We start from the raw sequence: 18520 nt of genomic DNA, 5'->3' as shown, positions 1-18520 counted from the left end.
ATGGCACCATTCTGCAACTGCCTCCCTGAAATGAAGATCCTAAAATTCGAGGCACCTTTTCTGGCAGTGGGTGCGGCAAATCTGTGTAGTAGTGCTTGGTACAGAAATCCGTATCCCAGCATGAACAGGCTGAGTTTGCTCAGTGCGTGTGGCATGGTAACTTAGAAAGTAGTTATTGGGCTTAAGTCAGAAGAGAATGAACAAATAAAAGCAGCATATCGTACATTAATTTGTGCTGCTTATATTACAAGCCTATGTTTATGATTCTTGAAACATATCAGATCTTGTGGTGGGACAGCATTTTGGTGATAGTGACCATAACTGCCTCACATTCTACATAGCTATGGAGAAGGAGAGGATTAGGCAAAATGGGAGGATATTTAATTGGTGAAGAGGAAACTATGAAGCGATTAGACATGAGTTAGGAAGCATGGACTGGGAGCAATTGTTCCATGGTAAAGGCACTATAGACATGTGGAGACTGTTTAAGGAACAGTTGTTGCAAGTGATGAATAAATATGTCCCTCTGAGACAGGCAAGAAGGGGTAAGATAAAGGAACCTTGAATGACGAGAGCAGTGGAGCTTCTCATCAAAAGGCAGAAGGTAGAGGAAGCTAGGGTCAAGCTCAGCTCTAGAGGATTACAGGCAGGCAAGGAAGGAGCTCAAAAATGGTCTGAGGAGAGCCAGGAGGGGGCACGAGAAAGGCTTGGCAGAATGGATTAGGGAGAACACAAAGGCATTTTACACTTATGTGAGGAATAAGAGAATGGTCAAAGAGTAAGGCCGATCAGGGATAGCATAGGGAACTTGTGTGTGGAGTCTGAGGAGGTAGGGGAAGCCCTAAATGAGTTTTTTGCTTCTGTCTTTACGAAAGAAACGAACTTTGTAGTGAATGAAACCTTTGAAGAGCAGGTGTGCATGCTGGAATGGATAGAGATAGAGGAAGCTGATGTGCTGAAAATTTTGTCAAACATTAAGGTTGACAAGTCGCCAGGCCCAGACCAGATTTGTCCTCGGCTGCTTTGGGAAATGAGAAATGCAATTGCTTCGCCACTTGCGAAGATCTTTGCATCCTCGCTTTCCACTGGAGTCGTACCTGAGGACTGGAGAGAGGCAAATGTAATTCCTCTCTTCAAGAAAGGAAATAGGGAAATCCCCAGCAATTACAGACCAGTAAGTCTCACATCTGTCATCTGCAAGGTGTTAGAAAGGATTCTGAGGGATAGGATTTATGACCATCTGGAAGAGCATGGCTTGATTAAATGCAGTCAACATGGCTTTGTGAGGGGCAGGTCATGCCTCACAAACCTTATTGAGTTCTTTGAGGATGTGACTAGAAAAGTTGACAAGGGTCGAGCTGTGACTGTGGTGTATATGGACGTCAGCAAGGCATTTGATAAAGTTCCCCATGGTAGGCTCATTCAGAAGGTCAGGAAGAATGGGATACAGGGGAACTTAGCTGTCTGGATACAGAATTGGCTGGCCAACAGAAGACAGCGAGTGGTAGTAGAAGGAAAATATTCTGCCTGGAAGTCAGTGGTGAGTGGTGTTCCACAGGGCTCTGTCCTTGGGCCTCTACTGTTTGTAATTTTTATTAATGACTTGGATGAGGGGATTGAAGGATGGGTCAGCAAGTTTGCAGACGACATGAAGGTTGGAGGTGTCGTTGACAGTATAGAGGGCCGTTGTAGGCTGCAGCGGGACATTGACAGGATCCAGAGATGGGCTGAGAGGTGGCAGATGGAGTTCAACCTGGATAAATGTGAGGTGATGCATTTTGGAAGGTCGAATTTGAAAGCTGAGTACAGGATTAAGGATAGGATTCTTGGCAGTGTGGAGGAACAGAGGGATCTTGGTGTGCAGATACATAGATCCCTTAAAATGGCCACCCAAGTGGACAGGATTGTTGAGAAAGCATATGGTGTTTTGGCTTTCATTAACAGGGGGATTGAGTTTAAGAGTTGTGAGATCTTGTTGCAGCTCTATAAAACTTTGGTTAGACTGCACTTGGAATACTGCTTCCAGTTCTGGTCACCCTATTATAGGAAAGATGTGGATGCTTTGGAGAGGGTTCAGAGGAGGTTTACCAGGATGCTGCCTGGACTGGAGGGCTTATCTTATGAAGAGAGGTTGACTGAGCTCGGACTCTTTTCATTGGAGAAAAGGAGGAGGAGAGGGGACCTAATTGAGGTATACAAGATAATGGGAGGCATAGATAGAGTTGATAGCCAGAGACTATTTCCCAGGGCAGAAATGGCTAACACGAGGGGTCCTAGTTTTAAGCTGGTTGGAGGAAAGTATAGAGGGGATGTCAGAGGCGGGTTCTTTACACAGAGAGTTGTGAGAGCATGGAATGCGTTGCCAGCAGCAGTTGTGGAAGCAAGGTCATTGGGGACATTTAAGAGACTGCTGGACATGCAGATATGGTCACAGAAATTTGAGGGTGCATACATGAGGATCAATGGTCGGCACAACATCGTGGGCTGAAGGGCCTGTTCTGTGCTGTACTGTTTTATGTTCTACGTTCTATAATGAACGACACCCGGCCCCCTCCACTATACCTTACGAGTATACGTTTCCTGTACCTACGGCATATCACTCATATACAGAATAAATATTATGGTGAACTGATTCAAGAATATCTGAACAATATACCTACTAGAATATTGGTTTTCATAAATTGCAATCAGCAGTTTTACGTTGAAAATCATGGTAAGTCATCTACTTCTTTAATACTTGCTCTTCAGATATGAATATGAAGGCAAGCCAGTATTTAGTGCACATTTCTAATTGCCTTTGAGAAAATGGTTATGGGTTGCCTTCGACTTTCTTCAGAAGAGCGATTCATTTGGTATATATACACCCATTAAGAAGGGAGATCAATGATCTTGAGCCAGTAAAAATGAAGGAATAGTAATATAATTCCAAATCAGGATAGTACATAGCTTGGAAGGGAACTTACAAGTCATTGGTGACCCTGTGCATCTGCATGCCTGTTCTTCAAAGTAAAGGTTATTGGTTCGGATGGTGCTGCTGAAGGTGAGTTGCTGCAGTGCATCCTGTAGATGGCACACACTGCTACCACTGTGAGTTGGTGATGGATCAAATGAATACTTCAGATGTTGGTTGGATTTCTGTACACACAGGATGTTTTGTCCTGGATATGTTGAGCTGCTTGAGAGTTGTGGGCTGCATTCAACCAGGCAAGTGGGAACATTCCTGACTGGTGTCTTGCTCATGGCGGATGGGCTTTGGAGTGTTGGGAGGTGAATTACTCACTCCAGGATTCTCAGCCTACTGTTGTAGCCATAGTACTTACTTGGTTCGTCGAGTTAAGTCTCTGATCCTGATCCCCCAAGTATATTTAAGGTGGGCAACTGAATGGTTGTAATGAGGTTGAGAAGTGGAGAGATTATCTCTTGGAGACAACTGTACCTTTACTCGTATGGTGTGAATTTTATTTGCTGCTTACCAGCTGTTGATTGGAATGACCAACTCAGTTGGGAATTATAAACAAGTAACTTGGGGAAGCTGCATAGTTTGATAAATTTTTTAACCTTTGTGATGCCTCTGGAATAGCGGGCTTGATTTCCAATGAGCACCCCAATAAGCATGACAATATTAAATATAACAGCCAATAATTAGCGACTAGGTGTTAACTGTGAACCAACATATTCAGAACAGGTAAATTCAGGAAAGTGCACATTTTGATAAAGTCTTTAACTTTTGTAATGACTCTGGAATAGCAGGCTTGATTTCCAGTGTGTTTCTCTAATAAGACTTGACAGTATTAAATATAGCAACCTATAATTAGGGACGAGGCAATACTTGTGACTGAACATTTTCAGAACATCAGAACATTCAACAAAGAAAATCTCCACTTAATCTTTTATTTTCCCTAAAGACTAGGTCAACATGTGCAGTAGGACAATAATAACAACTTTAAACATTTTGCTACCACATTCACTTGATATTTAATATTTAATTAGTTTTAGCACAACTAATCACAAAACCTTTACCAGGGTAGACTGGTGCAAAGTGCATTTTTAGATCAAAACACATATGTAACCTTTCAGAGAGGATCAAAAAGATGTTTCTGAAGCCTCATATACGTGCTGAACTTATCTCTCAGGATACCTGTTAAAATTCTTGTAGTTCACTATTTTGAAAACATTCAAAGGCCTGAAGCTAGGGAGGCAACAGAGAGAGAGAAAAAAAACAAAAGAAACTTGGAAAGTAAATAAATGAGGACATCAGCCAGTCTGCACAGTAATTTTTTCCTCAAATGAAAGGAACATCTGTTGCTCTTTACATTGTAAATAATAACATGGGCCAAACAACAGTATTTCATGAGATCAGTCATCAGTTGGGCTTCTATGTCTATTTCTTCCCGTTGACCCTTGACGAAGTTTCATCAACATTCACCACAGTTTCAATTGGTTGGCGCAGTTGGCTGGATGGCTGACTTGCGATGTGGAGTGATGTGAACAGCCTGGGTTCAACTCCTGCATCAGCTGGGGTTCCCAAGTACACCTTCTCAACCTCATGCCTTGCCTGAGACGTGTTGACCCTCAGGTTAAACACCACCGGTCGTCTCTCTTTAATGAGGGAGCAACCTTACGCGCTGACAAGACCACAATGGCATAACCTCTTTATTATGAACCTTCAGACCATGCATTTAAAAAAAACCTGCAGAAACCAGCCATTAAAGTGGCAACTGCAACCTTGTAAGTTTCACCATTTTCAGACAGACAGTGTCAAGTCTACAGTCAATATCTAATTTGATATGAACATAGGAAAGAATGCTTCCCAAGTGTTGATAGAATTCACTTTGTTAAAGAATTGCCCAACACCTAAGGACTATGGATTTTCAAACTGTCCATCTTTATGTTTCATGCAGGTCTACAATAAAGATCAAATATCAATGGTCAATATCAACTTCTGATATAATGATGGCTTCCCTCATGCAAACCAGGCTGGGTGAGCTTCGGAAGCATCAACCATGGGGTCGAAGCTGATTTTAAGGATTAAATCTTTATTACCCTAGAACACAGCACATCTATCTGAACTATTAGTCGTCAACTAATCTAGTCTAAGAACCAGACTCTGAAATCTAGCTGCATGTAATTGAGCTGTCAAAATACTTAACCTGGTCCGGTGTCAAAATCTACCTGAAAACCAGCCTTCAAGATAGTCATCTACAGAAACATCATAACTATGTAAACCCTTTGTCTCATCTGTGAAGTAATGCCACAGAGGCCAGTATCCCATCACCAAATCACCCTTTATTTACGAGTCATTGAGACTGATCCAGCTCCCTCAGAGCCAGCAGTCAGAGTGAACAGGATGTCTGATACTCCTGTTTATATCTGTCAGCCAGGGCTCCTTGATCAAGCCAGATTAACAGCCCCAATTAGGGACCTCATATTCTACGAGGTCTGCCTGGCTGACATCATGACAATCATTGTGTCCTGCAATATGTTTATTAGTTAAACATAAAAAGAGCAAATCCCTTCAAAAAGCTATAGCTCTGTGACATGGGAGACTGGAGATCATAAATCAGATTCTGCATGAACTTTAATCTGTAAAAGTAGAATACTGTGCATCAGTGCCTGTCTGTGGATGTGTCAGTGTCTATATCTGTCTGTGAATCTTTCTACATGTGTGTGTGTGTGTGTGTGTGTGTCTGTGTGTGTATGTATGTGTACAAGCATGTCTGTGTGTGTGTGTATGTGTGTGTCTGTGTCTGCGTGAGTGCATGTGTGCCCGTGTCAGAGTAAGTGATGCTGCACTAATTTGGAGTACATTTTGGGAATAAATGCACTGCTTTACTTTTAAACTCACATATATATTATTGAATTGGAATACATGATGAAAATATACCACATTCCATACAAAACAAACCAATTATGATCTGTAAGCATATGCATTCTGTCCAAGTCAGTTTGAAAAATGTAGAGTTCTGTAAGTTCCAATGCTCAGCTTTTTGAAGTATCTCCTCATAACACGGGTCCTTGCTCCTTCGCTGTAGTATCATTGCTTCATTGTGTTTGTTACTTAATTGTCTTTTAATTCTTGCTAACCAGATCTGGATGCAATGTTCAGGATGTGGTTTGACTCAAGTAGATAGATTTCCATAACCTTGTCCAAGACCTGCCGCATTAAGATGGGCAGTGCCTCTCTAAACTAACTTAAAGCATTGAATAACAAAGGAAGTATTCATGCATTTTCTTAGCAGCTATGACTGTAACCACTTTAGTCTTCCAAGTTTATTGAAGTCCTGATTAAAATTCTTGTGTGTTTTGGCATCATTTTCCCTTACAGCAAATTTACTTCTTTAAGCTGACCTATGCCTGTACAACATATTGTTAGAGTTAGCTTGATGTATTTCATATTTTAATTGTCTCACTACAATAGCTTACAGTTATCATTTACATCCCATTGAATACACCAAACCTTTTATTTAAATTCTATATATTTTTACATAACCTACATTCTTTAATGTTTATTTTCAGTCTCTAATCTGAGATTTTTTGTAATCCAATTGAACCATTTATCCTTCCTCTGGATAAGGCCTTTGGTTCTAGTATCTTGTTCCTATTTCTTCTATCTTAGATACACCATGTAGCTGAAGTGACTTCAAGTTTCACATGGTCTGCAGATTTCTGCTTTCCAATTTACAAGCATTGCTTTGCTGACAATCTAGATTTATCACCTATATCCATCTGTTGAACACTTGTACGTTCGTATTCTGTTTTCTTCCCTAATATTTTCAGACTAATTAGATATGTTATCAGATTCTTTGTGACCAAGCATGTCCGGGAAATGCAAATGTTGTAAATTTATCATATGACTGAGCAGTGATTTGAAGAAACAGTTTCATAGGCTCAGCTTTTGCCATTTACAAGATAGACTGCTTCTTTGATGAGAGCAGTGCTTGGTTGAATAAGCAGCAGACATGCATAAGTGAGTCAAAGCTTTAGCAGCAGAACAAAGTGCAACACAGGCTAAAATAGGCAAAACCACTCGAAACAGTCTGCCACAGTTGGAGTGGTTCACAATTATTATACAACGATTGAGGTTTAAATTGATCTAGTTCTTCAGCAAGTACTCAAATAGCTAATCACTTAAACACAAGCCAAAGTATTATTTGTACTGGGATAACAAGGTGTAGAGCTGGATGAACACAGCAGGCCAAGCAGCATCAGAGGAGCAGGAAGGCTGAACTTTCAGACCTAGTTTATTCACACTGCTGATTTTTAAACAGTTGCTTCATGACTCTGAAGCATGTTTTCAGTTTGACAGGCTGGTATAGTTTTATATTCAACTAATGTGGAAATGTGAATGAAGAGTAGTTCTCTTAAGCAGTAAATCAGAAACAAATGACATCTGACTTTCCCGTCTGTCAAGTTCTTACTGAAAATTCCATAACATGGCTATTTTGCAAAATAAAGTGCTCCACTTTAAAAATGTCTGAGCAATCCATGTTGTCTGCAATCTTTCTCAGCTTGGTTTTGCCTTGCAAGTAAAGCCATGTAGTAACAACAGAGTGTAGACTGAAAAGAAACAGCTGGCAAAACATCTGAGCCTAAGTCATTAAATGTACCAGATAAGGAATGAGAAAGGTCATTAGGAAAGAGAAGCGTGATAACTTGTAATATTCAGCAGAATCACTTTAACTAGTTAAATTGTTATCATTATTAAGATTAAAATCCAACTTAACATTATTCAGTACATAGTAGCAGCAACCACTCACAATGCAGATTCCAGAATCAGCAAGACACTGTTCTGAATGTCCATGGCAGTTACATGGCAAACATTCTCCATCAGTTGTGCTGTAGAAGCCTGCGGGACAGTTCTGAAAAAGAGCAGCAGAACATTTTCAAATAAAGCTGAGTAGGAATATTTAATCATGGTGCCTGTAAAAACAAAACACTGGCCCAGAAACAACCAACTAAAATATTTAAAGACTTCCATTATTCTTTGTACTTTTTAAAAGTATTTTGTCAGGCACTAAGTTAAACATGTAATTTTATGACAATTATTTATTTATTTATATTGCTTCATAAGAAATAAGGAAATACAACTGTGCATTTCCCACCAATACTTCTTTAAATGAATAATTTCTATTAACAAAACATTAATAATTTCAGTAGTCTTCATGTATAACACTGGAAATAAATAATTATCTTAAACTTGAAAAATACACACGTCAAAGACAATCAAGTACAAATATTCTAGTGTAACAGCAGCAATCCAATTGGCCTGATTTCAAGACTGAGCAAGGCCTTGTTTATGAATGAGTTAAAATCTTATCCAATGTGTGTTACATTTCAAGTAATGAATTAGTTTTACCTTGATTTAAGAAGCAATCACAATTTCCTATCACTTCACTAAAATGCCTGCTTGGTCATCATAATTTCAGCAAAGAACTGTTTTAAACACAATTACAAGCTCAAATGGGATTTCTGCTGAATCTTCCCTGACATGATGGTAACAAAGTGGAAGGCATTCACTCCCTAGATTTTCATCTCCAGCCTCACCAAATAATGTACTTCTTTGATTAGTCAAATATTCTCACTAGCACACTATAGGATATAATATCTGTAAATTCTGTGTACTGTAACACATAGACTGCCACACAGGGCTTTTTTTAAAAGGATGTATTAAGTAACAAAAACATTTCTTAACCTTCAGTTTTGTCTCAGAAAGCAAGCACGATAATTATGTTTCAATGAAATAGTTTCAACAATTACATAAAATTTGAAAATAAATATTAGAATTAATCATGGAGACTAATTTAAATCGCTGACAATGGGTTGGACGGGGTCCTAGTTGCAGTGGTTGGGGGGTAACGGGTCTGAAGTTGAAACTTAAAACTTCGGAACAAGCCTTGTGCAATAGATACGAGGACACCTGCAAATTCTCTTCCCAGCCCTCACCATCCTCACCTAAACTATATCATCCGTCCTGCACTGTAACTGGGTAAAAACCTGCTGCTCCCTCTGTAACAGCACTGTAAGTGCACCTCCACCACATGGATTGGAATAGTTCAAAGCACCTACAAGGACAATTAAGTATGAGAAATAAATGCTGGCCTAACCAATAAAATCCTTGTCCCTCAAATGGCCAAAAACATATCTGCTTTTCAGAGCAAATAAATTATTTAAATTATTCTAAACGAAATTATTTAAACAAAATTATTTTACAGGAGGCAGTCAGTCAGCCATTTTAGGTTTGCTCACTCCACTCACACCAGTTGTCTGATCCTTTGATCTCTCTGCCCTTCATCTCTCGGCCTATAAACTCTGTGTCTGTGTGCTCTCCTCTCACTGTACCTGACAAAGGGGCTGTGCTCTGAAAGCTTGTGATTTTGGTTAAAACTGCTGGACTATAACCTGCTGTCATGTGATTTTTGACTCTGCCTCAGTTGTAATGCGTTTTATTTTTAGTCCCTGTGGGCTGGATTTTTCAAGGTTCTGGTAAGTAGGGGAGGCAGAAATGGCTAGATCCATCAGGTAAGTATCTTGCCAGCACTAACTGAATACCAGAAGTTGCAATATTTACCCTGCCCTCCCTCTCAAACATTTCCCAGCAATTGTCTTGTATTCGCTACTGCCGTATTTCTGACCAAAGATGGCTCTGGGCTTCTGATCCCTTGATCTGTATTCTCTCCAATCCATCTCACATAACTCATGAACTTCTCTGATTTCCAATCTCTCTCTAATCCAGTCATTTACCCGATATTCAATGCCAACATACCCACCGTCAGTTCCCCAACACTGAGTCCCGATCTCTCCCCGGTCTTTTCAATCCCTCTCCTCATGGGCTTATCCAATCTAACCTGACCTCCTCTTAGGTCTCTGGTTGAACTCTGATGTCAGAGGCCAGCTAGTCAACCTCTCAATTTGGCTTGATGCTAGCCAGGAAATCGAAAGAAAATAGTTGATTGATTTCTTGTGTTGTACATTTTGACCGCTCAGATCAATGCAGAGATTACACTAGTTTCTAAGTTTATATACAAGTGTTTTAAAATATCTCTACAATCATTAAATATCTGCACTCACCCAAAAGAGAAGAGCTGAATATTATTTGAGTAGACTATTCTGATGCATTTTTCAATTCTGAATTAGTTTGTTGCATTTCCATTTAAGCAGACAGGTTAAACAGATCAGCCTCATTCTCTTTGTCTTCTTCCTTTATAGTTAATTTTTTGGAAAATTATATTCAATACCTGAATGTCTAAAATAAATCCTATTGCATTGACTTGTTCTTTTTCTGTCTAATTCTATGGGCCTGAGGTTTTGCCACAACATAGTCATGAAACAATCCAGGATGTTCTTCCTGTAACATTTCAGTTTCTTTCACCTGTACTGGTTGTTCAATTAGCCTTGATGAGGCCAATTTTATTGACCCAATATTATTCACAAAATAAAACCAATTCCTTGATTATGTGATTGACATATGGAGATGGGCAAGCAAATGCTTCAAAACGTAAGGAAACAGCTCCTCCTTTAAGATAAAATACCCAGAGCCTCCAATGGTCTCATTGTCACTAATACAAAAAAGAATGATCATAATTGTTTTGCAACAGCTTTCCCTTTTTGGTGGACTAAGGAAACTTGTTTTCTCTGCACTACCATTACTGTCTCAATGCCTTTTTTTGTTTTCTGACATGCCTTTTTCTGAAGATACTTTAAGCATTCTTGTTACTCCAATCAGTCTCCCATTTAACTTCCAAGAATTGGTTTTGGCATGTCCAGTTTGTTTCAATTACAACATGTAAGTTTCTTTATATCATTTACTCCTTTCAGCCTTTCTATTACTTCGGTGTCCTTCTGTCTGTTCTCTAAATGAAATTCCTCGTGATCTGCAAATCTTCTATTCCTTCAATTTCCTCATGCATCCCCGTATGATCATCATAGCATCTGTAACTGTCCATGCAAGGTCGTAACATTCCCTGCTGAAACTGCTATTTCTCTGATCTTTTGTAATTGACATTCATCTAAATTTATGGTTTGAGTGAAGATTTGTAGCTTGGGTGCTGGTTGTAGATGTTGGAGTGTTTCCCGAGCTGGGAGGAGTGACAGCTGACATTTTGTCCCCTTGCTAGGTAACATCCTCCTGCCAAGTGCTGTGGAACTTCCTGTGAAGTGCTGATGTCTTGTGCCAGTTCAAATTTATATGGTCTGGTTTTTGCTGCTTCCGGTAGGTGCCAGTTCTGGCTGTGTGTTGTAATGGTCAGTATATCGAGTCTAATTCAATGTGTTTGTTGATGGAGTCCGTGAATGAATGCCAAGCCTCCAGGAATTCTCTGGCGGGCCTCTGTTTGGCTTGTCCTATGATAGTAGTGTTCTCCCAGTTGAAAGTGTGACTTTTCTCATCTGTGTGTATTGAAACCGAGGACATCTAGTCGTGTTGTTTAGTTGATAGCTGGTGATCGCAGATGTGGGTTGCTAGTTGTCTGCCTGTTGGTCCCATGTAGTGTTTTGTGCAGTCTCTGCATGGTATCTTGTAAACCACATTTGTCCTGTTCATGGTATCTACTGGGTCTTTAACTGTGGTTGGTCCTGTCTTAGTAAAGCTGCCGGTTTGTGTGCTGTCATGATTCTTAGCGGGCTGAGTAGTCTGGCTGTCAGTTCAGAGGTGTTTTTTATATATTGTATGGTGGTTATTGTTTCGGGTTCTGGTGTGTCCTGCTCATGTTGACTGTTGGCTAGGCATCTGTGGATGAAGCTGTGGGGGTATCCATTCCTGGTAAAGACCATGTAGAGGTGTTCTTTTTCTTCCTCCTGCAGATCGGATGTACTGCAGTATGTAGCGGCCCATTTGAACAGGGTCCTAATGCAGCTCCTCTTGTGGGAGTTGGGGTGGTTGTGGCTATGTTTTATGATCTGGTCGGTACGTGTGGATTTCTTGTACACTTTTGAAGTGAAATCACCATTCTCTTTTCTTTCCACTTGTAAATTTGATCCCTGTGAGTATGGTGTTGATGAGTCAGTGGGTGTTCCCAATTTCTATTCTTTTTATAATTACAAAAGTGTTGTCCACATATCTGACCCAGAGCTTGGGATGGACCTGTGGGGTGGCTGTTTGTTCCACTCTTCACATGACTGCCTCCTTTATCAATCCGGAAGTGGGTGAGCCCAAGGGAGTCCCATCGATCTGCTCATGTATCTTGCTGTTGAATGTCAAGTGGGTTGTTAAGCATAAGCCCAGTAGTTTGAGGCACAGTGTTTGTTGATCTATTCCTCTTTCTGTTGTCAGTTGTGTTCATTCAGTAGGTTGGATATGATTTCTTTGGCTAGGTTTCTGTCAACTGATGTGAACAATGTTGTTACATCAAACTAGATCGTCACTTCTTCTTCATCTATTTTAATGTTCTTGGTGTTGTCCAGGAATTCTTGTGTTGATTGCATGGTGCGTCATGAACTTCTGATTAGATGTTTAAAGTTTTGTTGTAGGTCCTTTGCTAATTTGTGAGATTGGGCTCTTGGTGGAGCCACACTTGGTCTGAGAGGTACATCTGGCTATGTACCTTCAGCAGCCATAGAATCTTGGCGTGTTGTTGCATTCGATTTTATCCTTTGTAATTCTGTTTTTGTTATCTGTCCTGTTCTGCGTAGGTTCCGTAGTGTGTTACTTATTCTGTTTGTTAACTGTGGTGTGGGGTCCCACTCCCTCTGTTGGTAGGTATGGAAACCCCCACAGCTTCATCCACAGATTCCAGACTACTAGGAATCATGACAACTGGCAGCCACACAAAGTCAGCAACCGACCAGGGTTAAAGACCCAATAGATACTATAGACAGGACGAATGTGGTTTATGAGATACCACGCAGAGACTGCACAAAGCACTACGTGTGACAAACATGCAGACAACTAGAAACAGGCATTCACGATCACCAGCTAGCTACTAAACAACACGACCAAATGTCCTTGAGAAGAAAAGCCACACTTTCAACTGGGGCAACACTACTATCATCGGTCAAGTCAAACAGAGGAGATCCAGAGAATTCTTGGAGGGTTGGCTTTCATCCACGAACTCCATCAACAAACACTTTGAATTAGACCTAATATACTGACCACTACAGTGCACAGCTGGAACCGGCACTTACCAAAAGCAGTAAAAACCAAGCCATATAAATTCGAATTGGTACAAGACAACAGCGCTTCACGGGTGGCTCCACAGCACTGAGGCTGTCACATAGTAAGGAGACGAAACATCTGCTATCAAACCTCCCAGGTCAGCAAACACACCAACATCGACAATTCTTCTAAATGCAATGAATTTTTAAGTTTGCTATATTTGAATTCTTCCATGATCTTACTTCCCCTGTGTTCTTAATTTTTAAAATTTCCCTTTATGGATCTAAAGCACTGATCGCACGTCATTTCTTTCTTTTTCTCATGTGGAAATTCTATAAATGTCTTATTATGTTTACACATTGTAGTTCTAAATTTTAATTTATAAGTTTCAGGGCACAGGATTTTCATACTTTTCATACTTTGCAGATGACTCATCTGAAAGCCTGGCAAACATAATCATAGCTGTACATTTGGTGAAAAGTTGTGACTCAGAATGAGAAATTCTGTAACCAGATTACATTACTTTACAAAAACACAAGAAAGCCATAGGAATGATTACATGCCGAAGTGAATTAGAAAGAGTACCTTGTGTTGGTCTATAACTTTTGCAAGTCAATAAATGTTGACACTGTCCAGAAGTGATGAATCTATTGATGTTCTGATAAGTTAGTTTTTAAATGTGTGAGTATCAGAAAATGATCTAAATGCATTTTACAAAATTTTGCATAATTTCTATGTAGGAATGGAGAAATATGTACTCTGATAGCATTATATGGTACTGTATAAAGAATTAGCGATTGTTAAGAGGTCTTTGCTGAAGTATTTTCTACACAGGAAGCTACTCGGTAATTTCAATATTTCACTTTCACACAGGCCAAACAATTTTCTGTTCTGATACAAAATAACCCTAACATTTACACCAGTTTTCTCACCTTATGAGATTGTTTTTGAACCCTCTTTTAGGGTGAGCTTTTGTTTGCTTAAATCAAATATTTATGAACAAGTTAGAGATAAGGAAGACAAAGTGAAGATGAGTCATGATACATCGGGAATGATTTTAGAGTGTTCAGTACTGGCCAAAAGATCATTGTGAAAGACTATCAATGTCAATGAGAAGAATGTGATTATAGTTACCATATTGGAATAGGTATCTTCACATGTCTAGTAAAAATTAGAGAAGGCATTCCATCAGTGTCACACAGGGAATGCATCAAAAAACCTCCTAAAGTCTAAATACCCCCTACAATCCACAGTTAAAGTCAGAAAGAAAGTGCGTGTAGGAAAGAAACAAACAAAATTTGCAGGCATGAGAAACTGAAAGCATGCCAGCATTACAGAAATCCACCAGTATAATAAAAGTATGTCAGGGACTTTGATTAAGGCAAATGTAACAGTCCTACCCATTAAGTGGAGTTGGTAGTTAAGACAGTCAAAGCCAAAGTTCAAGTTTGAAACAGTCAGAGATGTTGAGAGAGCAAAGTTAAATAGATGGAATACTAAGACAGAGACAGAAAGAAGCCATGCAGTGTAATTGAATGTATGTGGTAGGAAAGAAGACAAAATATTTTTCTTTTCATTATTCCTTGTCAAATAATGACGTTTTTGTAAAATAAATATTAAAGATTTTCAACAACCGCAACTTTCTACCCAGTGGCTCAGAACGCCTTCGACCGTGTCTCCCGCATTTCCCACAACACGTCCCTCACACCTTGTGCCCACATCCGCCAAAACAGAAACCACCCCCCACCGTCCTCACATACCACCCCACCAACCTCCGGATCCAAGACATCATCCTCCAACACTTCTGCCATCTGCAATCCCACCCCACCATCAAACACATTTTTCCATACCCACCCTTGTCTGCTTTCCGGAGGGACCACTCTCTCCATGACTCCCTTGTTTGCTCCACACTGCCCTCCAACCCCACCACACCCGGCACCTTCCCCTGCAACCGCAGGAAGTGCTTCACTTGCCCCCACACCTCCTCCCTCACCCCCATCCCAGGCCCCAAGGAGACTTTTCACATACAAAATCTCCCCTCCCCCTACTGCATCCCAAAACCAACCCAGCTCGTCCCCACCTACCTAACCTGTTCTTTCTCTCACCTATCCCCTCCTCCCACCTCAAGCCGCACCCCCATTTCCTACATAGTAATCTCATTCCGCCCCCTTGACCTGTCCATCCTCCCTGGACTGACCTACCCCCTCCCTACCTCCCACCCTACATTCACCTCTACTGGCTCCATCCCCGCCTCTTTAACTTGTCTGTCTCCTCTCTATCTATCTTTTCCTCTAACCATCTTCGATCCACCTCCCCCTCTCTCCCTATTTATTTCAGAGCCCTCTCCCCATTTTCTGATGAACGGTCTAGGCCCGAAACATCAGCTTTTTTACTCCAGAGATGCTGCTTTGCCTGCTGTGTTCATCCAGCTCCACATTTTGTTATCATGGATTCTCCAGTATCTGCAGTTCCCATTATCTTTGGTTTTAAGACAAATGACTTTGTTTTACAACTCAATTACTCTAGAAATATTGGTCACATGTTTTAGTTGTATATCAGCTAAAAGCAAATATGCAATCCAACCGTTTAGATTTCCTAGTATGGGGGATGTTGGTTAGACATACTATATTTTGAGAAATTATTTAAATGGATTATTTTATGTTTTAATGAGTAACTTGTGTTTTTTGATGGAAACAGAGTGTGGTATATTGTAAGAACTGTTCATTTTGCACTATTCCCCTCTTTCTTGTCCACTGTGTGAGGAGGTGGAAACAAAGTTAGTACAACAATGTCTGCTTGCTATGAATCCACTTAGCGAGTTATGTTTAGCGCAATGCAGAGTGGTATGAAATACTTATTTTAGGTCTTAATAGAGTTATGGTAATTTGTGAACAATTGTGACTGAATTTTCGAAACCTTTGAATATTAGCTTCAAGGGAGATTGAACAATTTTTACTGTATGCAATAATATGACTATTTGTAGGAGAAAAAACAAATGAATGTAAAAAGATAAAAAAGAAATGGAAATAACTTGATGTTTCACTGTTCTGGTCTTCAGAATTGACAAGCCACTGAGATGGCAGCAAATACGCAGCTGACCAAAAGCAGCAACTGGGATGGATTATAAGATAAAATTCTGAGCCATTACCTAGTTATCCTGAAATTCTTCCATGGAATTAATTAGCAAATTGACTCTAGAGTGGATTTCAACAACTTGCCACAGCTTCCATGAAAATTCCACTAAATTTGGCCATGTCATGGTTTGGCTTGTGGCCCACCTCAATATGACGCTAGCGTGAGAGCTCTTCTGTGAACACCCTTTTTGTTGAAACAGCGCGATGTCAAGAAGGCTATGTCTATAAATGGTGGCCAATCTCAACAACAAAAACATTCACATTGATTAGGAGGCAGGCTTACAAATACCATTGAATTGTAATGTCTCCTTCAAGTAAAAATTCCTATTGAGAAATTTCAAATAATTGCCTTTTAGTTTCAGTGACTCAAAAGGAAAACCTACTACACATTTTGTCAGCATTTCTATTCGTCTTTTGCATTTGTAAAAAAAAATGAAATTAGTTTCCAAGAACTACTCTAGAAAACGAACGAGCATTCAATTGTTTTCCAAGGTAATGAAATTGAAAATGGTTTTAGTTGTAGTTTTGAACTATTTCTATAGTGATGGTGTCAGTATGAAATTGTAGTCTTTAAATCGTACATTGCAAAGACATGTAAATAAATACCAATAGTGGTATGAAATATATCTGTATCTTGTTGGAACATTCATACAGAATTCACAAGGTTTTATAAAATGTAACCATCATTTTGAATGTAAAACATTTATCATTGCCCTGAATATTGAATTCCCAGCCAAATAAAAAAAATTTCTCGTTATTCCACCAAACAAACAAACGTCTGTGATGATCTGAAATGGTTTAACAATATGTCTGCCTTAAACTGCACAGATATGAAAAATAGTTCAAATTACTACAGAGATCTACTTTGTGATCCCTGTAAATGCTTCAAGTTAGTTTGTGGGCACATGGGAAATTGCAGCAGAAAGAAGATATACTACCTATATTAAAAAATACTAAAGCTAATTTGATAATTCGCCATATGATTACAATCAAATGCAATTAACTAATTAGTTTTATGAAAACAAGTTAAGAATAAATAAGGGACAGTAATGATAATGAGTAACAAATTTTGAAGTTTAACTGAAATCAGACAAATTGACAATGAGTTAAGTAAAAAGTTAGTCTTGCTATAAAATAAAGTGATGTCAATGCAAGGAAAGCAGCATTTTTGTTTGATTTTCAGTCAGCCACGTGTGTATTTGAAGATGCAAGTGGATGGGGAGGTTTTCTTAAAATATATGCAGCCTGCCCACCACTTTCCCACTTACAACTGACCTGTCTCCCATATTAGGACAGGAAGAGAAACTGTCAGGCAGCTTTTGCACAATTTAAACTATTGAAACTTTTAGTGGCCATCTCATTCTTTGTTCACTCAAGGAAGCCTGGTTAATTTGGTTCCTTTTAAAGCACACACACCTTTAGATTAGATTCCCTACAGTGTGGAAACAGCCCCTTTGGCCCAACAAGTCCACACCGCCCCTGGAAGAATCCCACCCAGACCCATCCCGCTAGAACCCACTCACCCCTGAACACATCTTCGGACCGTGGGAGGAAACCGGAGCACCCGGAGGAAACCCATACAGACACCGGGAGAATGTGCAAACTCCACACACACAGTCGGGAATTGAACCCGGGTCCCTGGCTCTGTGAGGCTGCAGTGCTAACCGCTGAGCCACCGTGCTTTCAGGTATGGAAGAAAGTTAACCACAAGGGAAGATTTTGATTTTTAAAATAATCTTCTTGAGGCCAATCAATGGGGTGAGTGAATAAAGAAGAGACCCAGTTTAACTGAATGGAGTATCCAGTGTGGAACAAATCAGGGAGCCTTGCCTCAGACCTAGATGCAAAAGAGTCAATAGATGGAGACAGGGAAGGGCCTGTTGAGGCACCACAATATTGGTAAGTGGATAGGCCAGCAGTTCACTGAGAGCCAAGCCTGCTCTTGCTGTCAACGTGCAATTCCCATTTTCATATTTAAAAAGCACAAATCCTGTTTATGTTTCAATCGTAGCTTATTGCCTGTGCTTTCAGGGCCAAGGAATTAAATATTTCAACTATTTGGTCTTTGTGTCCATAGTCCTCAATGCCTTGTATTGAGTGGTATTAGACAGCTGAAATTCTTGTACATTCAGATCCCTTGGCCAAAAGATGTCTACTCAGAGGTGCTGGCATTAGTGAAGAATAACATCTGCTCTGGGCCTGATGACTTCCAGCATAGCTGATACCAATTACCACCTTGTTGAAGTTGATAGTCCATGTGCTATGTGTTTGGACTGGAAACATACAGAGGAGGCAC

General features: G+C 40.0%; 1 protein-coding gene across 1 annotated transcript in view; it reads right to left on the bottom strand.

Annotated features, from left to right (window-relative positions):
• lama4 (laminin, alpha 4) overlaps positions 1 to 18520 on the bottom strand; it is a 150491-nt gene that overhangs the window by 123219 nt on the left and 8752 nt on the right. Inside the window, exon 2 of the mRNA XM_048530715.2 lies at positions 7758 to 7859. Within this exon, the coding sequence (XP_048386672.2) occupies positions 7758 to 7859 (102 nt within the window). The remainder of the gene's footprint in view (positions 1 to 7757; positions 7860 to 18520) is intronic.

This window comes from Stegostoma tigrinum, chromosome 4 (genome assembly GCF_030684315.1).
Source record: "Stegostoma tigrinum isolate sSteTig4 chromosome 4, sSteTig4.hap1, whole genome shotgun sequence".
Lineage (NCBI taxonomy): Eukaryota > Metazoa > Chordata > Chondrichthyes > Orectolobiformes > Stegostomatidae > Stegostoma > Stegostoma tigrinum.
Note: the sequence above shows the minus strand (reverse complement) of the source record. Positions and strands in the feature narration are given on the sequence as shown.